Source organism: Lepus europaeus, chromosome 5 (genome assembly GCF_033115175.1).
Source record: "Lepus europaeus isolate LE1 chromosome 5, mLepTim1.pri, whole genome shotgun sequence".
Classification (NCBI taxonomy): Eukaryota; Metazoa; Chordata; class Mammalia; order Lagomorpha; family Leporidae; genus Lepus; species Lepus europaeus.
The window spans coordinates 84,834,990-84,859,854 of NC_084831.1; the positions used below are offsets into that span (position 1 = coordinate 84,834,990).

Here is a 24,865-nt window from a genome sequence, read left to right on the forward strand (position 1 = left end):
TATGACTGAGAGTGCAAACTTTCCCTTTTTTGTTTTATTTGAAAGACAGAGAGAGAGAGATTCCATTAAGTGACTAACTCTCCAAATGTTCACTACAGCTGGGGCGGGGCCAGTTGAAGCCAAAAGCTGGGAATACACTCTGGATTTCTCACGTGAGTGACAAGGCTCCAAGTTTTGAGTCATCATCTGCTGTCTCTCAGAGTGAACATTATTGGGAAACCAAATTGAAATGCAGGAGTTAGGACCTGAATGAGGCTCTCATATATAGAATGTGTGCATCCCAAAAAGCACCTCAATCACTGCATGGAATGCTCAAACCACTTTTGCTGTTTCTTTGTGACAATATAAGGCAAAAGTAGTCCAAAATGTATTTTTTAAAATAAATTTATACCTTATGACTATATAAATCCCTCTAGATTTATGACTCTTTTCCTAAATACTTTAATAAAACTTTCAGATATACTGATAAACAGATATATATTTACATCCCATACCAAACCCAAAGTTAAATACCTAATTCGATGCATTACATCTTGGTATTACATTCTAAGGGTACAGTTAAACATTCACCACAAAAATCAGAGTCATTATTTTTGACAGATGTTCTTCAGTAATCAGCATCTGATAAACAATTCCAAATAATTTAATTCAATCCATTAACTCATTTGGTTATACAGGAAAGATTCTAAACTAGATCAATTACAGATTGAATTGTGTATACCCAATTCCTATGTTTAAGGCCTAACACTCAATAACTCAGCAAATGACTCTGACCAGACAGAAGGACCCTAAAATGAAGCCACTTGGCCATACCAATCTAACTAGTGTTCTTATAAAAAAAAAGAGATCAGGACACACAAAGGACACCAAGAATGGGAATGCACAGAAAAAAGCCCATGTAAGGAAAGAGACATAAGGTAGCCATCTGCAAGCCAAAGAGATAGGCCTCAATAAAAATCTAACCTGCCAACATCTTTACCTCAGGCTTCCAAGCCTCTAGAAATATGTGAAAATATATTTCCATTGTTTAAAATTACAGTCTGTGGTATTTTCATATGGCAGTCCTAGCATAAGATACCCTCATTTTGGCAGGACCAGTGAGAGGTTTTAAACCAAACTGCCTACGAAAGTTCTACTGTGATACAAGTGAATGACTAGTTAATTTCTATCCTCTGGAAAAAAAAACCAAACCAAGGTCACCTTCACTATGCATTATGGAAAATACTGAGAAGTACACAGAGGATCTGTTTAGCCATTTGAGCAGATCTGCCTAAGAAAAAACATCAGTCCTGTATACTCATCTTATTGCAAACCTACAGCAATGAGATGAATCTCTACCTACATATATATCAATGGTCACAAAAGAACATCTTATCTCTGATATACCTGATACACAGGACATACAGCTCTCCTTTCCGCCCAAACAATGGAACACAAATGTCTGGGCATCTTGCAAATGATCTTAATGAAAATAATTTGCTAATTCTTTTTTATGAAGTTAAAAAAAATCTAAAGTAATGCTAAAAATCTAACTGTGCTGCAGAAAAACTTGGGAAACCTTAAACAATAGCACAACTTCATTTCTGAAATTTTATTCAATTTCATTAAGACCTGTGGGTTTTTAGTTAAGTATCTCATACAACCCTATATTTAGCAAGGATCATCTAGAACAAAATTCTTAAATGCGTCTGTACTTGGAGACCTTTTATTTTATTTTATTTTATTTTATTTTATTTTATTTTATTTTATTTTTGTGACAGGCAGAGTGGATAGTGAGAGAGAGAGACAGAGAGAAAGGTCTTCCTTTTTGCCGTTGGTTCACCCTCCAATGGCCGCTGCGGCCGGCGCATCTTGCTGATCCGAAGCCAGGAGCCAGGTGCTTCTCCTGGTCTCCCACGCGGGTGCAGGGCCCAAGGACTTGGGCCATCCTCCACTGCCCTCCCGGGCCATAGTAGAGAGCTGGCCTGGAAGAGGGGCAACCGGGATAGAATCTGGCTCCCCAACCGGGACTAGAACCCGGTGTGCCGGCACCGCAAGGTGGAGGATTAGCCTGTTAAGGCACGGCGCCGGCCTTTGGAGACCTTTTAAAAAATACCACCCAGCATTTAGTCCCCATCTGAAAAATCTGAATCTAAGTAACAACTAGTAATGATTCACACACACACAAAATCTCCTATGGCATTGTAATGTGTGGCCATGATTAAAAATTATGATCTAAGGGCTGGCGCTGTGGCTTAACAGGCCTCTGCCTGCAATGTCAGCATCCCATATGGGCACTGTTTCAAGATCCAGCTACTCGACCTCTGATCTAGCTCCCTGCTAAGGCGCCTGGGAAAGCAGCTGAAGATGGCCCAAGTGCTTGGGCCAATGCACTCATGTAGGAGACCCAGAGGAAACTCTGGGCTCCTAGCTTTGACCTAGCCCAGCCCTGGCCCGCCCTGACCATTGCAGCCATTAGGGGTGTAAACCAACAGATGAAAGATCTCACTCTCTCTCTTAACTCTGCCTTTCAAATAAATAAATAAATCTTTTAAAAAGCAGACATATAAACCAATTCAACAAAATTAGACCAGAAGTACTCATAAATCCATGCATTTATGGTAAAATGGTTTTTGCCAAGGGTGCCAGGCCTACACAAGGGGAAAAGGACAGCCTTCCTAAAACTGGCTCTAGGAAAACTGGATATCCACTTGCAAAAACAAAGAAGTTGGGCCTTTATCTAAAAGTAACTCAAAAGATAAAGACGAGGGACTGGCATCTGGCCTAGCCATAAAGATGACCACAATCCCGTATAGTAATGCCAGGTCTGAGTCCAGGCTTCACTGCCAATTCCAGCTACCTGCTGCTGCACACTCTGGGGTAGTAGGTGATTAACTCAAGTAGCTGCATCCTTGCCATCATCATGGGAGACCTGGATTGAGTTCCTAGCTCCCAGCCATTTCAGGAGTGAGCCAATGGATGGGGAACTCTTAGTCTGCCTCCTTCTGTTTCTCTGCCTCTCAAATGAAAATTTAATATTTTTTATTTATTTTTAAAATTTAAAAAGGATAAAGATTAAATCATAAGACCTAAAACTATAAACTTTCAGACAAAAACATAAAGCAAAATCTTCATGAAATTAGATTTGACAGTGACTTTGTGGATATGACACCAAAGGCACAAAGCCAAAGGGAAAAAATAAATTTAGTGAAAATTCTAAAATTTTGTGCAAAAGACAATATAAAGGAGTAAGACAATCCCAGAACAGGAAAACATATTTACAAATCATATATGTGATAAGGAGTTAAAATCAAGAAAAGATATGGAACTGCTACAATTCAATAACAGAAAAACAAATGATAGAATTTAAAAATACTCAGGGGCAGCCACTTGGCCTAGCAGTTAAGTCCTCAAAAATCTCACAATAGCATACCTGTCTTCAAACCCCAGTTCTGATTCTTATTTTTTTTTGTTTTTTATTTTAATTTTATTTATTTATTTAGAGGTAGAATTATAGACAGTGAGAGGGAGAGACAGAGAGAAACATCTTCCATTTACTGGTTCACTCCCGAAATGGGCGCAATGGCCAGAACTGGGCCAATCTGAAGCCAGGAGCCAGGTCTCTCACGCTACTGCAGGGGTCCAAGCACATGGCCCATCTTCTACTGCTTTCCCCAGCCATAGCAGAGAGCTGGATTGGAAGAGGAATAGCTGGGAATTGAACCAGCACCCATATGGGATGCCAGCACTGTCCACAGAGGATTAACCTACTGTGCCACAGCGTTGCCCCCCCCTCCCCCCAGCTCTGGTTCTTAATACAGCTTCTTGCCAGTGCAGACACTAGGAGATAGCAATAATGTTTCAAGTAAGTGGATTCCTCAAGTAGGAAACCTGTATTGAGTTCGAAGTTTCTAGCTTTGACACCCCAGCCATTTTAGGGAACTGGGGACTGAATCAGAGAAAGGGAGCTCTCTGTCTCTGCTCCATAAATAAATAAAAGGGGTAGCACAGCACGTTAAGCTACTGCTTAGGACATCTGAATCCCATATTGGGGTGCCTGAGATTGAATGCTCTCTGATTCTGATCCAGCTTCCTGCTAATGCACCTTGGAGGCAGCAGAGAATGGCCCACATGTTTGGATTCCTGAGGGAGCCTCAGATGAAATTCCTGGCTCCTGACGTCAGCCTGGCCCAGCCCAACTGTTACCGACATTTGGGGAGTGAATGGAAGATCAATCAACATCTCTCTGCCTTTCAAGTAAGTAAATATTTTTAAAATGGGCAAAAGACTTGAATAGAAGTATCTCCAAAGAAGATACACAAACGGCCAATAAAAAATGATGCTCAGCATCACTAATCATAGAAATGCAAATCAAAACCATGAGACACCCATTAGAATGGCTATTATCACAAACACAAAGTACCTAGTATTAATAAGCAAGCAGAGAAATAGGAATATCTGTGCACTGATGTGTATGCCAAATGGTAAAGCCACTATGTAAAACAGCATGGGGGCCAGTACTGTGGCACAGTGGGTAAAGCTACCGCCTGCCACGCCGGCATACCATATGGGTGCCAGTTTGAGTCCTGGCTGCTCCACTTCCCATCCAGTTCTCTGCTGTGGCCTGGGAAAGCAGTAGAAGATGTCCCAAATCCTTGAGCCCCTGGCTGCGGATCAGCGCAGTTCCAGCCATTTCGGCCACCTGGGGAGTGAACCAGCGGATGAACACCCTTCGACCCCTCCCTCCCTCCCTCTTTCTGCCTATGCCTCTCTGTAACTCTGCCTTTCAAATAAAATAATATTTAAAAAAGAGAAGCTCTGGGAAACGCATAGCATGAATAAACCTTGAAGACACTGTGCTAAATGATGCCAGCAACAACAAGACAAATATCGTATGATTTTTGCCTTTTTTGAAATGAAATAGTCAAATTCAAAAATAAACACTGAACAGTGGTTCCAAGCCCTGGACAGAGCGAGAATGGGAAATCACTGTTTAAGAGGTAAAGAGTTTTGGTTTTATAAGACAGTAATAAATACGGATGATGGTGACAGGTGCACATCATGAATGTATTAACACTGAACTGTACAGGTATAATGGTTAAGATGGCACATTTTATGTTTATGTATTTTTTAATTTTTTATTTATTTATTTAATTTTATTTTTTGACAGGCAGAGTGGACAGTGAGAGAGAGAGACAGAGAGAAAGGTCTTCCTTTTCCGTTGGTTCACCCTCCAATGGCCGCCGTGGCCGGCGCACTGCGGCTGGTGCACCGCGCTGATCCAAAGGCAGGAGCCAGGTGCTTCTCCTGGTCTCCCATAGGGTGCAGGGCCCAAGCACTTGGGCCATCCTCCACTGCACTCCCTGGCCACAGCAGAGAGCTGGCCTGGAAGAGGGGCAACCGGGACAGGATCGGTGCCCCAACTGGGACTAGAACCTGGTGTGCCGGTGCCACAAGGCAGAGGATTAGCCTATTGAGCCACGGTGCCGGCTATGTTTATGTATTTTATCACAATAAAAAAGTTGGAAAAAATTACCAATGGGGATAGGGTGGGGACAAATAAAGAGGATGGAGAAACACATAAGGATATAAAATATATGTTATATATATATATATTATGTGCATGATTTCTTCTTTTTTTAAAAAAGATTTATTTTTATTTGAAAGTCAAAGTTACACAGATAGAGAGAGAGGTCTTCCATCCGATGGTTCACTCCCCAATTGGCTGCAATGGCCGGAGCTGTGCTGATCCGAAGGCAGGAGGCAGGAGCTACCTCCAGGTCTCCCACTGGGTACAGAGGCCCAAGGACTTGGGCCATCTTCTACTGCTTTCCCAGGCCATGGCAGAGAGCTGGATCGGAAGAGGAGCAGCCAGGTCTCGAATTGGCACCCACATGGGATGCCAACGCTTCAGGCCAGGGTGTTAATCTGCTGCGCCACAGCGCCAGCCCCTCTTCTATTCTTCCATAGCTAAATTATTTTACTGCTCAAATGAAAACAATATAACATTAAGAGCACAGACTCAAGTTTGACTACCTGGTTCAAATCCTAAGCTCTTTTGCTAAATTATTCATAATATCAATTTTGCTATCTATAAAATGAGGATTACGTTAATATGTAAAAAGTATTTACAAAAATGCCTGGCATACAGTAAGTACCATAAAAATGTTAAGCCTCTGATTATGGTTCTGTTTTTCAATCAATCAGGAAAAAAAAATCTTGAGTTTTTCAAGCACTAGCTAACAAAAAAAATACTGGGGCTGGTGCTGTGGTGCAGCAGGTTGAGCCACCATCTGCAGCACTGGCATCCCATATGGGCACCAGTTTGAGTCCCAGCTGCTTTACTTCCAATCCAGTTCCCAGCTACTGCTCCTGGAAAAGCAGCAGAGGATGGCCTAAGTGCTTGAGCCCCTGCACCCACATGGGAGACCTGGAAGGAGCTCCTGGCTCCCAGCTTCAGCCTGGCCCAGCTGGGGCCATTGCAGGCATTTGGGGAGTGAACCAGTAGATGGAAGATCTCTCTTTCAGTAATTATGCATTATAAATACATTTTTTAAAAGGTAAACATTATAAAAACTTCTATTAAAAAATAAAACTAAGGTTATCATGGTATTAATTTTTAATCAGTCAAAAAATATAATAGCCTGTCAACCACAGAAGGTACTACAAGAGATGTCACTTTTTATTATCTAGCTTACCATTTTATCACACTTTTAAGTCATTCAATCAATAGGTGGTTCAGTTTATAAACACTAAAGACATCAAGGGAGAGTAACTTTCTAGTGATGGGATTCAGAAAATAGTACTCCAAACTATGGCACTTTGAGCAAACAGCAGAAGCAGAAAGGTGTCTCTGATCTCCCCTGCTGTTTTCCAATCATTCATGGACCTTCTGTCTCCCTTCTCACCCATGTGATAGGTGTCTTACCCTATATGGAGGGGAGCAATGTCATGTAGATGTCAAGAAGAACACGAAAAAAAACGAATCTTGCTAAGATCCCCCAAGACCAATTAAAACATACCCTTTTCCCTCCAAACATAATCCTGCATGACTGTCCGTAAAAATATGAGTTTTCACCTGTTTCGGGGCGGGGGGAGGGGGTGACTTTTTTTCTTTCATTCTTTTTTTTTTTTTTTTAAGATTTATTGATTTACTTAAAGTCAGAGTTATGGAGAAAGAGGGAGACACAGATCCTCTATCTGCTGGTTCACTCCCCAGATGGCCCCAATAGCCACGGCTGAGCCAGGCTGAAGCCAGAAGCTAGGAACTTCATCCAGTTCTCCCACATGGGTGCACGGGCCCAGGCACTTAGCCCATCTTCTGCTGCTTTTCCCAGGCCATGAGCAGGGAGCTGGAACCTAAGTGGACCAGACAGGACATGAATCAGTGCCCATATGTGATTCTGACACCACATGCTGCAGCTTTACCCACTACACCACAATGCCAGCCCTGGGGTCTTTGTTTCTAATGGCTCCCACGTGTCATAAAATTTTCATCAAATAAAATTTTTCTTTTGTTTTTCTTTTGTTCATCTCTCTTTTGTTAGAGGGATTTCCACCAAACACCTAGTGATGAGAGGAAAGAAACCTCTTTTCACATATACCACAGATTATGTCACCTCAAGGTAAATGCAGGACTTACGCTGAGATTTTCCACATGAATTAAATTTCAAGAGTAGGGTTAACCAGGGATGAGACTAGCAAGGAAGATATGAATAAATGTGAATGTGTGAGGATTTCCAAAGAACAGGGAGAGGGCTGAAGTTGAGGCATGGCAAGTAAAGCTACCATCTGCAATGCCAGCATTCCATATGGGTGATAGTTCGAATCTTAGCTACTCCACTTCCAATCCAGCTCTCTGCTAATGCACTTGGAAAGCAGTGGAAGATGACCCAAATCTTTGGATCCCTGTTCCCACATGGGAGATCTGGATGAAGCTCCCAGCTCCTGGCTTTGGCCTGGCCCAGCTCCAGCTGTTTCAGCCATTCAGGAAGTGAACCAGCAGCTAGAAGTTCTCTCTTTTTAACTATGCCTTGCAAGCAAATACATCTTTAAAAAAACAAAAATATAAGCAATAAAGCAGCAAAATGTTTATGAAAAAAACAGTAGGATAGGGCCCAGCACTGTAGCATACTTGGTTAAGCTTCCACTGGCAGTGCAGGCATCCCATATGGACAACAGTTCAAGTCCTAGCAGCTCCTCTTCTGATCCAGCTCTCTACTATGGCCTGGAAAAGCAGCAGAAGATGGCCCAAGTCCTTGGGCCCCTACACCCGTGTGGGAGACCCAGAAGAAGCTCCTGACTCCTGGCTTTGGATTGGTCCAGCTCCAGTCTTTGTGGCCATTTGGGGAGTGAACCAAAGGATGGAAGACCTCTCTCTCTCTCTCTCTCTCTGTAACTCTACCTCCCAAATAAATAAAAAAAAATCTTACATTGAACCAAATACTCTTATACATACCAAACAAGGTAAGCAAAGACAGATTATTCATACATGAATGCAACAAATGATGTAAACAAGATTAATGGTAATTGGAATTTTGAGAAAACAGGCTATATAGATAGAATAAAAGCAAAAAGACCTAATAATTGATCAAATCTTTAAGATAAGAAAGTAAGGAATGTAAATATTCAGAGACTTTAGCCTCCATGACAAGAGAGTGGTGACCACAATAACAAGAACAAAGCCAGTCTGCCACGATTACTTAACTAAAAATAAAATTTGGTTAGCTATTAAAGCATTGTATGTCAATACTGATTAATCCACAAATATTTATTGAGGACCTGTGTGTCAAGAATTGCCCTAGAAATAGTATATAAAACCTAACAAGACAGACAAGATCTTGTTCTCACATCTACCTTGTATCCTAATGCTTTGCTAGATCATGATTAACGTAAAGACTTCAAGAGCACGTTACCCTAAACTTTATTATTAATAATGTAAAATGTTTCCATTATAAGAATTCATATTCAGTTCATATATGTTTAGGAACTATCAATAAAATTATAAGACTTAATACACTTATATACCCTTAGGTATTCAAGTATTTTGGTAAGATTCATGTCATCAGTAGTATAATGATTTACTAATGATAAATAAAATCTTACTTAGGAAAAAGCAAAGACCAAAATCTCTAATAAAAATATCAGCTAACCAATCTATATGGATCAAATCACTTTTCAACAATCTTTAGGTAAATTTATAAATATACTTTTTAATATTTTGCAGGAAGAAATAACAAAAATTGTATCTGTAAGATATGATTTAATGTTAGTAAATCTTATATCTCTCAAGCTATAAGCCTTATATCTGCCACCTGACATTTCTACTCAGATGTCCTGAGCTACTTCCAGCTCAATATACCTAAAACTTCGCTCTTGCTCTCTCCATTATTTTTCACAGCTCCTATTTGTGAATGTAGCACCACTGCCCAAAATGGAAACATTGATCATCCTCTAACTCCTTCCTTACTCTCCTACCCCAAACTCCATTTAACTGATCACCAAAAAGTGATTTATTTTGTCTTCTAAATTAAAATCAAATCCAACCAGATCTTCCTAACTGCACTACTGCCACTCTTAAGTGAGTTAGAAGTTAGACCTCCCTTTACTGACTAGGGCATCTTGATTCCAACCTATCATCTCCGGTAATCTGTTCATATTTTACTTAGGTTACATCACGTCCTCACACTTAAAATTCCTTCAACTTTCTCTCATCACTCTGTTAATCCAAACTTCCTAGAGTATTTTTTACAGCCTCAATAAAATGGCCCAGCCTTAATCTTTTTTTTTTTTTTTTAAAGAGGTATTTATTTGAAAAGCAGAGTAACACAGCAAAGAGATCTTTCATACACTGGGTCACTCCTTAAATTGCCACAATGGCCAACCTTGGCCAGGCTGAAGCCAGGACCCAGAAACTTCACCTGGGTCTGGCAGGTGGGCAGCAGAAATTCAAATACTGAACCATCATCTGCCTTTCCCAGCTTCATTATCAGGAAGCTAGATTGGAAGCAAGGATTCGAAGCAGCACTACCTAAGGGAGACCAGTGTAGTTAAACCTGCTACACCACAACACCAACCCCCAGTGGGAACATTTAAAGAAAAATAGCCGGGAAACTGAACTTACTCTGGTTTTTCTTCTGTAGTTCCTTAGATTTCAGAATATCCTGTTATCAGGAATCTAGCTACATATTAAGGTGATCTGGTTTTGAAACTTTTTAAAAAGAAACACTGATTATATTGGACCATTATTTTTTTCCTTCTCTTATTACATAGCATTTTTATTACAGTGTTGAGTCTTAGTTCTTATGTCTTTGGGCAGAAAGTTTATCAGTTATTTTAAATGAATTTTTCCCTGGCTTTGAAGCTCAGTCCATAAATGTGATATTGCCACAAAAGAAAATACTTGGGTTTGCATTACTTGAATACTTGAAAACTGAAACTGATAAGATGCATTATGTAAAGAATTAAGATTTTATTTCTGGATAAAATTAGAAATGAAATAAAGATTTTTTTTTTCACAGAGTTAGACAATGAGAGAGACAGACAGAGACAGAGAGAAAGGTCTTCCTTCCACTGGTTCAGCCCCTAGTGGCCGCCATGGCCAGAGCTACGCCAATCCGAAGTCAGGAGCCAAGTGCTTCCTCCTGGTCTCCCATGTGGGTGCAGGGGCCCAAGTGCTTGGGCCATCCTCCACTGCCTTCCCAGGCCACAGCAGAGAGCTGCATTGGAAGAGGAGCAACTGGGACTAGAACCCGGCGCCCATATGGGATGCCAGCACCGCAGGTGGAGGATTAACCAAGTGAGCCATGGCACCGGCCCCCAAAATAAAGATTTAAACTACTTAAATGATAAAAATAATGATAGTGCTTATAGGCATTATGAACCCTTTTTTGTTTGAGGTATTCAAAATTCAAGTGTTTGCTAGATTTTTCTCCTGAAATCCTGCTCTTCTTTTTTGTGCTTTATGCATTTATTCTTACTATTAATGTTGTAAAAGAGCAGGGTTAAAGTGTCATTATATATGTGTTCATTGTGAATCCCATAGCTTTTCTAGTTAGGAAAAAAATAGTCTCAAAAATACTCAGTGTTGGGGCCGGTGTTGTGGCATGGCAGGTCAGGTCGCTGGCTGCAATGCTGGCAACCCATATGGATCCCGGTTAGTGTCCCATCTGCTCCACTTCCCTCCCAGCTCTCCGCCGTGGCCTGGGAAAGCAGTGGAAGATGGCCTGGGTCCTTAGACCACTGCACACGCATGGGAAGACCCAGAGGAGGCTCCTGGCTCCTGGCTTTGGATCAGCACAGCTCCGGCCATTGTGGCCAGCTGGGGAGTGAACCAGCAGATGCAGTACTTCTCTCTCTCTGCCTCTCCTTGTCTCTCTACGTAACTTCGACTTTCAAATAAATAAATGAATCTTAAAAAAATACTCAGTATCATTTTTTTGGTTAATATTTTACCCACTAATGATATTTTAGATAACTTTAATAATTTTAATAAGATGTCTGTAAAATTTTAAAACATTACATATTGTATTTGAACTAGTTCATGAAGAGTAAGGGGGAAAAAATAGCTTATTGAGACTGTAGAAGTTCCATTAGTTAAATTTCAAAATTTTTAATAAAAGAGCTTTCAGAGATACGTTGAAACCTGATGGTTTGACTAAACTAGCTCCTGGGACATTGAAAAGAACCCTGGGAGTAGAGGAGGACCTGTGAGGGCATTTACTTGCCATGGTTATGGTTGTAGTATGCTTCTATGTAAATACAGGTAGTGACACACGGACATTTTTGTTGTCCAATAATCTGGAGTACTGTCCTGCATTTATCGGTACTAAAATAACCATAAATTAATGGAATCTACAAAGAAGAAACTTTATGACTGTACTTTGGGAGCCTTTTGTGCAGCTAGGTAAAGTTTCCACAATACAAAATATTTGGATTTTAAAATTTACTATTATAAGGGAGAAGACATGGCATTATTCCATGTGCTTAAATGTTAACTTGCTTATTGAGTTTCAGAAGAAAAAAATACGGAATGAGTAACTGTCACTGCGTTAGCTGTAATATTAAATTGGCAAGTTGTAGCATAAAGCTTAAATCTGTGTTTCTCAAACGTGAACCATAGTCGTCTAATGCCGCTTTTGTATACTGTAACTGCTACAAATAGTCTCAGCACTGGACATGTGTATTTCTCAAATGAATGCAACCTTTGATGTAGGTGTTTTGATATGCCTCAGAAAGTATCTGAGCGTCTGCAAATTTATTAATCTGGTAATGAAGCTACTTCCTGTTCTTTTGTTGTTGTTCTATATTTTATGTTTGAATTTTAACATTTTTATTACTGTTAATTTAAGTACAATTTGTTCAATGGTTAAAATGGGGTTGTCAATGAAGAAACTTAAACAATCTCATTCATGTAACTGCTTAAGTAAAAACTATATTTTGTGTTCTATGTTCATACATGATGATCATACATTAATGATCTGGATCTCTGTTTAAATATAATTGATGATGCTTAAAAAATAAAATGCATATAAAAAAAAGGAAGAAATACCAATACTATTGCAACATGGACAGCCAGTTAAATGGAACTGTTTTTACAAAATCATTTCTGGAAAGTTAAAATAGGAATTTTTTGGTTAATATTTTACCCATGTGCCCTCTGATCATATTTTCTCAAGGTCCTCTCCCAGTCATAATTCAGTTCTCTTCTTCAGGGCCCAACTCAAAGAGTCTAAAACTGAGGTATATGTACTAACTTTTAAGAAGAAAGTCTAGTCTAAAATCTTTTACTGACATGTAAGTCATGCAATAAAAGTCAAACTCCTCTGGGTCCTTAAATCTTACCAACAAAAAAACTGAACACAAATCATCTAGCATGAAAAGAAATAGCCAAGTTTCCACATTCAGTAATAATCTAAGAAAATTCTTGTGGGAAGACAGAAGGAACAGCATAAGATAGGCACAATGTCCAACACTGTTAAACCCTTACAACAGAAGCTGCATCGAGCAAAACACAAATTGATTTCAATGGGGAAGAATCTCTCCTTGCTTTGGACTTGCTACAGGGCAAGCAAACTTAAGGTATAAAAATCCCCAGATGACTACTATAACCAACCCAACTAGCCAAATTCCAAATAGAGATGAAAAAACAAGTGAAAATGCCTTAAAATTTTAGAAATGTTTCATCTCTTTATATGTACGCATGTGGATATCACATATCCAAATGTAAAAAAAGAAAATCTTAAAAAAACAAACACTTTACAGCAACCTTCCTGATCTACGAGAATCAAAAAATGCTATCACAGTCCCAGACTATGGTTCTTCAATATCTTCCTTAATCCCAACAGTTGTTTTTAAAGTTTTCTTTACTTCTTACATGTGACCAAAGTAATTTTCTACTTGCAGTAATTTTTTTTTTTTTTTTTTTGATAGGCAGAGTGGACAGTGAGAGAGAGAGACAGAGAGAAAGGTCTTCCTTTTTGCTGTTGGTTCACCCTCCAATGGCCGCCGCGGTAGGCGCGCTGCGGCCGGCGCACCGCGCTGATCCGATGGCAGGAGCCAGGTGTTATCCTGGTCTCCCATGGGGTGCAGGGCCCAAGCACTTGGGCCATCCTCCACTGCACTCCCTGGCCACAGCAGAGAGCTGGCCTGGAAGAGGGGCAGCCGGGACAGGATCGGTGCCCTGACCGGGACTAGAACCCGTTGTGCCGGCGCTGCAAGGCGGAGGATTAGCCTAGTGAGCCGCGGCGCCGGCTACTTGCAGTAATCTAAAATATATTTTAAAATCTTTAAAGAAATGACTAGTACAAACTCACAAACAGAATACTCTTAGTAGCAAACACTTCATTTTCCACAACATAAATAAATGGCTCCACTTGGCAACAGTAATCAAAGTCAATGCTTACAGTTTTATGCAAGGTCTTAACTAATAAACACAAGACTATTGCAATATGGCCAAGTCTGCCTCAAAGCTTCTAAGATGATAATTTTGGAAGATAAGCTGACAACCTAGGATAGGGCATTGACAACGGGGGAGGCAGGGAATTGTTGGGAGAAGAGTGACAACATGTACTTAAGAGTATAAAGCATTAGTTAGTTGATGGCATAATTCTACAGGGTTTATATTTATTCTGCAAGTGATGGAGGACAATGAAGGGAACAGGTAGAGAAAGAAAAACAGTGCAGGTAAGTTGACAAGTGAGACCACAGACAGAGAATCCAGTAAACAGAACTGACTTATGGTACATTAATATGAAAGACTATTAATCTGCAATTTAAAATACAAACTACTGATATATTTACAAGATGGATAAAACCCAAAACATTACACTGAATAAAAGAAACCATATACAAAAAAAGTACATACTACATAAATTTATGTATATAAAGTCCAAGTTCAGAGAAAACTAAACTATGTTGATAGAATTCAGAGAAATGCTTACCTCAGGGGAAAGGTTATTGAATAGGACAGGAGAAGAACACAAAGAGCTTTCTAGAATAATAAAATGTTCTCTATCTTGATGGTGGTTTCATGTGTGAGCACACAAGTAAAAAGTCATTCAGCCTTATAGTTTAAAATGTATACGCTATAATAAATTATACCACTACAAAACAGAAAATGTTTATAAAATTTTGATAGAATATGGCCAAAATAAACCAGCTTTATCTCATAAGCAATATCACACTTTGAAATCAGAACAAAGGATCTAATAGACATTACACATTTAACTAACAAATAAAATCTTTATAAGATCTAAAAGTACAAAAGTTGGGTTGGTGCCGTGGCTCACTTGGTTAATCCTCCACCTGCGGTGCCGGCATCCCATATGGGCGACAGGTTCTAGTCCCAGTTGCTCCTCTTCCAATCCAGCTCTCTGCTGTGGCCCGGGAAGGCAGTGGAGGATGGCCCAAGCGCTTGGGCACCTGCACCCACATGGGAGACCAGGAAGAAGCACCTGGCTCCTGGCTTCAGATCGGCATAGCTCCGGCCATGGCGGCCATTTTGGGGGTGAACCAACAAAAGGAAGACCTTTCTTTCTGTTTCTCTCTCTCACTGTCTGTCAAATAAATAAATTTTTTTAAAAAGTACAAAAGTTTGTTTTATTTCTCATTTCAAGAAGATACAAGTGTACTTAATAAAGGTCATGGAAAATAGAATTAAAATATAAATTTATTTTGGTGCAAATTCTGAAATCCATGTACATTCATATAAGCAAGTATACTGGTAGAAGCAAGTATTTGTTATAATAAAAATAAAACTAAAATATTCTAAAAAAATAAATAAAATATCCTTCCTAAAGAAAAAGTAATAGCTTACTATTAATCAAAATATAAAAATCTTATGTATGGCAAACCCTTCACATAGGGGGGTACTATGATTAATAAGGCATGAAAACTACTTAAAAGAATTGACAGCATATTATAAGCTCTTCAAACTACCACTGTCATTACTATTACACAACAGTAATAAAATAGCTTCAAGGTATACCTAAACCAACAATTGAGATTATATTATTTAACTGCACAATACTCAATTACAGCACTTCCCATCCTAAACTTTTTTAAAATATTGAGATTAGTAAATTTTTTTAAAAAATTTTTTGACAGGCAGAGTTAGACAGACAGAGAGAAAGGTCTTCCTTTTCTGTTGGTTCACCCCCCAAATGGCCACCACGGCGCTGCGCCGATCCAAAGCCAGCAGCCAGGCACTTCCTCCTGGTCTCCCATGGGGGTACAGGGTCCAAGCACTTGGGCCATGTTCCATTGCCCTCCTGGGCCACAGCAGAGAGCTGGCCTGGAAGAGGGGCAAACGGGACAGAATCCGGCACCCCAACCGGGACTAGAACCCGGGGTGCCGGCACCGCAGGTTAGCCAAGTGAGCCACGGCGCTGGTGGAGATTAGTAAATTTTTGACAACCGAAACATATGGTTAGGTTACAGAAAGATCAAGTTAATTATAATTCTGTCACGGTATTCTTTTTACTGTGTTTATAACCCAAAGGCATGTTCACTTACCAATAGATAGTAAATGTATTTTGTTAACATTTCAACAGTTTATGCTATTGAAAAGCTTTCCTTCACATAGCAGGCCAAAAGTAAATGATCACAATTTAATTTTTGAAAGTCAGCAGTCTTAGAAAGCTAATCAGAATGAAGTATTAGGAAAGTTACTCAGTAAAGGCATCCACAAGAAAAATATTAAATAGTAATTTACAATTCTAAACACTATGTAACAGAAAAGTCACAATTTGGCAAATCTAACTAACTTGTAGTAGTACTTCATTAACAGAAATAACAATAAAATACACAAAAGCAAAGACTACTCATATACTGTGTCAGCTAAAGAAGAGACTAATGGGGCAACCTAACATCTCTTACTGAGCTGATGAACAATTTAATATGTGGTTAAACTAAATATCAACTTAATTTTATAACACATTAGGAGAGTCACTGGAAACTTACATGCTTTAGATAACCTCAACATAAAAGGAACACTAACAATTTAGTTCCATAATTTGAAAGTTGTGTTTTTACTCCTATCAAATCAACTGGACCAAGAGTGTCAAAAAGCCAATTCTTGATACTTCAAAATATTATTAAAAACTCTTTGATCCTCGACTTAAAAGCGTATTTTTAAAACACAAACATTTTATACTATTCTTACCTTGAAATGCAACATTAAGCAAAACAGTCTCCTACTTACCTAGTTTTTGTCTTATTAACATCTCGCTGCACGAACAATCTCATTCGAAATTAAATCAAACCTGAAAGAATATATGTAAAGAAAACATTGCTTAGTTTTTTGCTTCAAGCTATGAATAACATCTGTGACACACTATTATTTTAAATTAAAAGAGCTAATCAAATCAATTTTTTTTTTCTCAGTATAACATGTTTTAAAAAGTGCCCCAAGTAAAACATGATGACTTTAACCTTCAGGAAACTACTGCTCAGGACTTTTCTTTGAGGAACAATAATCTACTTGAATGAAAAACTTTCTAGTTCTCAAAAAAACTCCTGGAAGTACTGTTTTGTTTTGTTTTGTTTTTTTTTTCATTTACTAGTACACCAATGACAATAGTTACAAATCAGTACATAGTTGTCCCCTCAGTGGGGAACTGGTTGCACAAACACCATGGATATGCAAATCTGTAAATGTTCAAGTCCCTTAATAAAAAATGTAGTATTTGCACATAGCCTATACACATTCTTCCATATAAAGCATTTCTAAATTACTTACAATATTAATGCTTTGTAAATAAGCATTACAGTTTTGTTAGGAAATAATGACAATAACAAAAATCGGTACATGTTCAGTTTAGACACAATTTTTGTCCAAAATGTTTTGAATCTATAGATGAAAACCCAAGGATATGGAGAGCCAATTATAATAAAACATACTTCTTTCCAGGTTAGTGTTTAATTATTATGTACATACCAATAAGCTTAAGACCATAAAACAACATACAATAACATGGAAGTAAATACTAAAAGGAATTATAATAGGTAACACTGATTAGGTACTTAAAAAAAGGTCAAACACTATTATTCCAGGCAATAACACATTATTGATACTCTACTGCTTCCTCAATTTAATTCTAAATCTAGCATAAAATGACTTCTACCCCAACAACATATTGAAAGTACACTTGCCATAAATTTGCCTACTAATTTTACATTTCACAAATTCTGAAAACTCAGTCCCACCCTAAATACATGTCTTTTCCTTCCTTGTTGTTCTGAATTCTCTCAAAACATGGCACCACCTGGTTACTTCCATTCTAAGCCTAGATTGTTTTAAGTAGTGTGTTACTCCCAAACTCACTATCACCTCAAATTTCCCAAACTCAGTATCATCTCAAATTTGTCTTTCCTAGAAATATGAATAATCCTTTTATATTGTCTATCCTGAACATGTCATCTCTGGGCTTCAAATTCAATAGTAATAATCAATAATCCCAGTTTTAGTTACCTTCTATCATACTACATCTCTTCAATTCTCAAAATGGTCCTATGATCTCTGAGCATTCATGCCTTTTCACATGATGAATTCTTACTATCTACTGGAACTACTTTCTGTTTCTAACTTTGCCACCACCTTTTTACTTTTAATATTTAGCTCAGCAACCCTGGCAGATCACTCAATTTTCTTTAGCCATGTACAGTTAGATCTCAACAGCAAGTGGTCAAAGTTCTATATCAACCCTGTTTACTTGTGTATTTCCTGAATTACACTATAGTGTGAACACACTGAGAACAGGGCTTCATTTATTTCATCAATTTCATTACCTGGCACATAGCCAAAATATAATATGTGTGATAAATTTTTCTATTGTATCCCAAAATGTACTTAGAATATAAAATACAAGTTAAAACTCAAGCTAATGAGTGTAGCTCACATTTTCAAGGACTAGAGGGAAAAAAATATGATCACTCTGCATATGCTAATATTACTTCATGAAATAACTTCATCTAAGTGAAAGTGACAAGGGGCAGGCAGCCATTTGGTCTAGCAGTTAAGAAGCAACTTGGGGGGCAAGTGCTGCGGCACAGGGGGTTAAACCCCAAGCCCGCAGCACCAACATTCCATATGGGCGCCGGTTCGAGTCCTGGCTGCTCCACTTCCAATTCAGCTCTCTGCTATGGCCTCGGGATGAAGTAAAAGATGGCCCAAGTCCTTGGGCCCCTGCACCCCCATGGGAGACCCAGAAGATGCTCCTGCATCCTGACTTTGGATCGGCAAAGCTCCAGTTTTTGCGGCCAAATGGGGAGTGACCAGCAGAATGGAAGACTTCGCTTGCTCTCTCTGGCTCTACCTCTCTCTGTAACTCTTTCAAGTAAATAAAATAATTCTTTAAAAAAAAAAGAGAGAGAGAGAGAGAGAGAAGCCGCCTGGACTGCATCCCACATGAGTGCCTGCTTTGAGTCCTTGCTGCATTCATGATTCCAGCATCCTGCTAATGCACACCCTGGAAGGGAGCTGGGAATGGCTCAAGTTGTTGTGTCCCTATCATCCATGTGGCAAACCCAAACTGAGTTCCTGATTCCTAGCTTCAGCCTGTCCCTAGTCAGCCCTGGCTAGTGTGGACACTTGTTTCTCTCTGCCTTTCAAATAAATAAAAAAGCTTAAAACAAACTGATTAAAAGCCCCATGTAATCTTTTATAGCATGTATTAATTAATTTCACTGATTAAGCAGTATCAACATTTTGGTACTAAATGTTTCTATCCCTACAGAAAACAATGTTTGTGTGCCTGAAACATTAGGCTAATTTAAGTATTCATCTTAAAGAGAAAAGGATTGGAAAGCAAATACAGTGTTAGTACTACTCATGTCAATAATTTTACAAGTAGTTCTGAAACTTTAATGTGCAGCAGAATCACCTGGAAGGCTTATTAAGCACAAACTGCTATGTCCTTCCTCCAGAGTTTCTAATTTAGTAGGTGTAGGTGGGAGCCTAAGAATTTGCATTTTTAATAAATCTCTAAGATCAGTGATGCTGATGTTATTTTTGGGACCAAACACAGAGATCTATAGACCCAGAAGGGTCTACAGTGCCTAGAAAAGAGGAAAATACTCTCTCTACCCTCAGTGCCCTCAACTCCCACCCACCAGTAACTGGACATTAGGACCTCTTACAAACTAATGTATAATTCAAAGTGACAGCCAAAGTCTACCATAAATTATTGAGAATAAATAGGCTAAAAAATGGTCCCACAAAAGATATTTACACTGTAATCTCTAGAACCTATGACTATTATCCTGTCTGGGGTTGGGGTTGGGGTAGGGGGAGGTGAGGAGAAAAGGTCTTTGAAGATATTAAGGATCACGGATTATCTAGATGAACCCTAAATGCAATCTCACCTATACTTGTTAAGGGTGTGGGGAATATGCGACTACATACAGAGAAGGTGATGAGAAGACAGAGCAGAAAGATTTTTAAATGCTGGCATTCAAGAATGGAGGGTGAACCAACGCAAAGGGAGGACCTTTCTCTGTCTCTCTCTCACTGTCCACTCTGCCTGTCAAAAAAAAAAAAAAAAGAATGGAGGCATGTATCCACAACCAAGAATGCCAGCAGCTACCAGTGTCAGGAAGTAGCAAGGAATGGATTCTCCTCCAGAGCCTCCAGGGACAGAACAGCCCTGTCAATACCTTTATTTTGGGCCAGAAATACTGATTTCAGACTTCTGGCCTCCAGAATAGAGAATAAATTTGTTTTAAGCCGCCCAGTTTGTGGAAATCTGTTACAGCAACTGTAGGAGCCTAATGTACTGTAGATGACAGGTTCTCAAGGAAATAAATTAGAAGCACTGCTACATAAAGGATGTGAAAGACTGATTTGCACCTCATCCCAACTCCAAAAAAATCACACTGAAACCCTAACCCTCAATATGTCTATACTGCCGGCGCCGTGGCTCACTAGGCTAATCCACCGCCTTGCGGCGCCGGCACACCAGGTTCTAGTCCCGGTCGGGGCGCCGGATTCTGTCCCGGTTGCCCCTCTTCCAGGCCAGCTCTCTGCTGTGGCCCGGAAAGGCAGTGGAGGATGGCCCAAGTGCTTGGGCCCTGCACCCCATGGGAGACCAGGAGAAACTCCTGGCTCCTGGCTTCGGATCAGTGGGATGTGCCGGCTGCAGCGTGGCAGCCATTGGAGGGTGAACCAACGGCAATGGAAGACCTTTCTCTCTGTCTCTCTCTTTCTCACTGTCCACTCTGCCTGTCAAAAAAAAAAAAAAAAAAAAAAAGAATATGTCTATACTTGGAGACAGGGCCATTCAGGAGGTAATAAAGTTAGATGAGGTCATAAAGATGGGCTCCTAATCCAGTTTGACTGGTGTTCTAATAAAAAGAGACACATTAAGCATGAACATAGAGGAAAGACCATCTGTAAGGACACAGACCCCAAGAGAAACCAAATCTAAGGCTAATCCTCCGCCTTGCGGCGCCGGCACACCGGGTTCTAGTCCCGGTCAGGGCACCGATCCTGTCCCGGTTGCCCCTCTTCCAGGCCAGCTCTCTGCTGTGGCCAGGGAGTGCAGTGGAGGAAGGCCCAGGTCCTTGGGCCCTGCACCCCATGGGAGACCAGGAGAAGCACCTGGCTCCTGCCATCGGAACAGCGCGGTGCGCCGGCCGCAGCGCGCTACCGCGGCGGCCATTGGAGGGTGAACCAACGGCAAAAGGAAGACCTTTCTCTCTGTCTCTCTCTCTCACTGTCCACTCTGCCTGTCAAAAATAAATTAAAAAAAAAAAAAAAAAAAGAAACCAAATCTACTAACATCTTGATATTAACCCTCCAGTCTTCAGAACTGTGAGAAAACAAATTTCTATTCTTTAAGCCACCCAGTCTGTGTGTATTTTGTTGTGGCAGCTCTTAGACTACTACATATACAAGGATATATAATAAACATGGTTGCCTAAAAACATAAACGTACTTAATGCCATGGAATTGTATGCTTACCAGCAGTTAAAATGATAAATGTTGTAATGTACATTTTAACACAGTTAAAAAATGAAAGCAAATACCACGCACACGTATCAATTTTAGCTATTTACCTTTTTTTCTTACTCTGTTCAGTTATATCACAAAAACCTTCAGAAAACTCCTAATTTGTATTTGCTTCCACAAAACCAAACCAGCAAATTTTTTAAAAATTTATTTAATTGAATGGTGGAGTAACAGGGGTGAGGGGATGCAGGTAGAGGGTTTGATTCATCTGTTAGCTCACTCCCCAAATGGTTGCAAGAGTGAGGTCTAGACCAGACAGAAATCATGAGCCAGGAACTCCATCCAGATATCCCACATGAGTGGCAGGGTCTCAAATACATGGGCTGTCATCTCCTACCTTCCCAGACACATTAGCAGGAAGCTGCACTGGAAGCAGAGTAGCCAAGACTCAAACCAGCACTCTAGTATGGGATGCTGGCAACAAAAGCAGCATCTTAAGCCAATGTGCCAAAACATGGCCTCAAACCAGTACCAATGTCAGAAGACACATTTCTGAAACTTTTATTTAAGATTTTATTTTTAGTTTGACAAACAATAACTGTATGTATCATATCTTTATGGGATACCATGTAATATTTTGATATGTGTTTACTTTGTGCTATGACTGAAACACAAATTACCTCACAGTTACTGCTGTAATGAAAACATTTAAAATCTACTTTAAGTAAATTTGAAATATACAATGCATTAGTAATTATTATAGCCACCGTTCCATACAATAGCTCACTAAAGTTCATTCCTCCTACCTAAACAACATCTTTAACACCTTGATCAACATCTCTTTCCCCACCCAAATCCAGGTAAACACCAATCCACTCTCAACTTCTGTTAAGTATCTGTCTTTACCTGCTTGGCTTATCTCACTTAGCATATGTCCTCCAGATATATCCATGCTGTTGCAAATGATAGAATTCCCTTTAAAAAAAAATGCTAAGCTGGCACTGTGGTGTAGTAGGCAAAGCCTCTGCCTGTAGTGCTGGCATCCCAAATGGGTGCTGGTTCGTGTCCTGGCTGTTCCTCCTCTGATCCAGCTCTCTGCCTGGGGCCTGGGAAAACAGTGGAAGATGGCCCAAGTGCTCAGTCCTCTGCACCCAAGTGGAAGACATGGAAGAAGCTCCTGGCTTCTGATCGGCTCATCTGTGGCCATTTCGGTCATTTGGGGAGTGAACCAACAGAAGAAAGATCTTTCTCTCTCTCTCTCCCTCCCTCTGTCTGTAACTCTACCTCTCAAATAAATTACAATAATTTTTTTAAGAATGCTTAATAGTATTCCAGTGCTTATCAATTCATCAGATGATAGACATCTCAGTTGTTTCCATTATCTTAGCTGTTATAAATAATGCTGAAATAAACACAGCAGTGATCTCGTCAGCATACTCATTTCAGGTCCTTTGGATAGGTTCCCAGATGTGGGACTGATGGGTGATATAGTAATTCTACTTTTTTATTTTCTGGGGAACCTCCATTCTGGTTACCTACAATGGATACCTTAATTTACATTCCCACAAACAATGCACAAGGGTTCTCTTTTCTGCACACTCTTGCCAATACTTTTTATCTTTCATCTTTCTAATGACAGAAGTTAGACATATTTGTAAAAGAGATTCTTAAATTTAATTAAAAAATACCTTTAGGAGCCGGTGCCATGGCTCACTTGGTTAATCCTCTGCCTGCAGCGCCAGCATTCCATATGGGCGCCGGGTTCTAGTCCCGGCTGCTCCTCTTCCAGTCTAGCTCTCTGCTGAGGCCTGGGAGGGCAGTGGAGGGTGGCCCAGGTGCTTGGGCCCTGCACCCGCATGGGAGACCAGGAAGAAGCACCTGGCTCCTAGCTTCAGATCGGCGTAGCACTGGCTGTAGCGGCCATCTGGGGGGAGAACCAACGGAGGGAAGACCTTTCTTTCTCTCCCTCTCACTGTCTGTAACTCTACCTCTCAAATAAATAAATAAAATCTTTTTTAAAAAAATACCTTTAAATCCATACCTTACAAAGAATAAAATAATTAGAAAATTATTTTCATAAGTGCTGGGAGGGAATACAAGAAAATATACGAAGCAATTGGTATAGCTGGTTTTACCACAGCATGATTTTAAAGAGTTGAATACTAAAATGTCAAACATACCCTCCCAAAAATTTACAACCACATTCAAATCGTGATCAAATTCCAAAAGAGGAAAGTTCTACAATGCATCTGATCAACAGTCCTCAAAACAAATAAGGTCATAAATGACAAAGTCTTTAGGAGCCTTAAAAGAAATGACAAGTAAATGTGATGTGGTATCGTGAACAGAAGAACATTAGGTAAAAACTAAGAAGATCTGAATAAATTATACTCTTCAATTAGTTAACACAAAAAAGTTGGTTTATTAATTGCAACAAATGCAAATATGTAATATAAGCTGTTAAAAGAAAATGAGAGAATATGGGGACACACTACACTGCCCTGCTCAAATTTTCTGTAAATGTCTATTATTTTCCAAAAACATTTTAAACATATTGAGAAGACATGAATGTATTTTAGAAAATGAAACATTGACTATTCAGAATGGCTTCAGAATTAAATCTAGAAGTGCAAATATACATCAAAAAAAAAAAAAAAGAAGAGGTCTATAACAAGTTTATAGAAAACAAATCATGATGAAACTATGCATGGACTATGGATATGAAAAGAACAAAAGTAAGGACCAAGTTTCCAGGGGTCTGATTCCAGGGGTCTGATGGAAATTTTTAGCAAAGAAATGAAAAAAAAAAAAGACAAGGAAAGAAGACAGAGACACCAGTGCAGCCAGCTGCGTGGCACAGCCAACTACAAGCCACCATCTCATCACATCAAGGTAGGCAGAAACTGTCACACACGCTGCCGCTCACAGGTTGAGCTAAGAAGGAATTCCAGTCACCCACTAACTTTTACTTCAGTGCAGAAAGCTGACTGGAGTCTAAGCAACTGCCTGGCACGGAGCAGGAAAGCTGCACCGCTTTCCTTCCTCCCCTACCTGCAGAGCACTACAGTCCGCAGTGAAGAGTCATGCAGCGTGCCTCTGTTCTGCACCTACCAGCATCATAGAGTCAGGGCAACGTGTGGAGCAAAGTACAGATCCCCCACATCCTGCAACTGTGGGAGTTTTTGGACATTAGCCCCAGAGCTACACTCACACACTCCACTGAGCCAGAAGGATTCACCTTAGCTTCTGGGGCCTAACACCAGAAGCAGCCCATTAAGAAAATCACTCCCACCCTGAGAGATCTGGGTAATGATTCCACTATACCTTGCAACATCAAGAGTCTAACAATTTTTTCTAAATTTCCTGGGATGCCACTGGAATCTACCCAGTGGACATAGGGAAGAACATACCTGCATTTCTCCTCTCTGGATTTACACC

The 24,865-nt window shown here is 39.9% G+C and overlaps 1 protein-coding gene across 13 annotated transcripts in view; it reads right to left on the reverse strand.

Annotated features, from left to right (window-relative positions):
• The window catches only part of ZNF644 (zinc finger protein 644), a 105,605-nt gene that overhangs the window by 54,996 nt on the left and 25,744 nt on the right, over positions 1-24,865 (reverse strand). For 11 of the 13 annotated variants that reach the window (XM_062191723.1, XM_062191722.1, XM_062191717.1 and 8 more), the window contains one exon: positions 16,682-16,742. In XM_062191723.1, the coding sequence (XP_062047707.1) occupies positions 16,682-16,703 (22 nt within the window). In that variant the 5' untranslated portion in view covers positions 16,704-16,742. Of the gene's footprint in view, positions 1-16,681; positions 16,743-23,115; positions 23,352-24,865 lie in introns of all 13 variants that reach the window. The other 2 variants (XM_062191719.1, XM_062191713.1) reach the window with 1 other exon arrangement.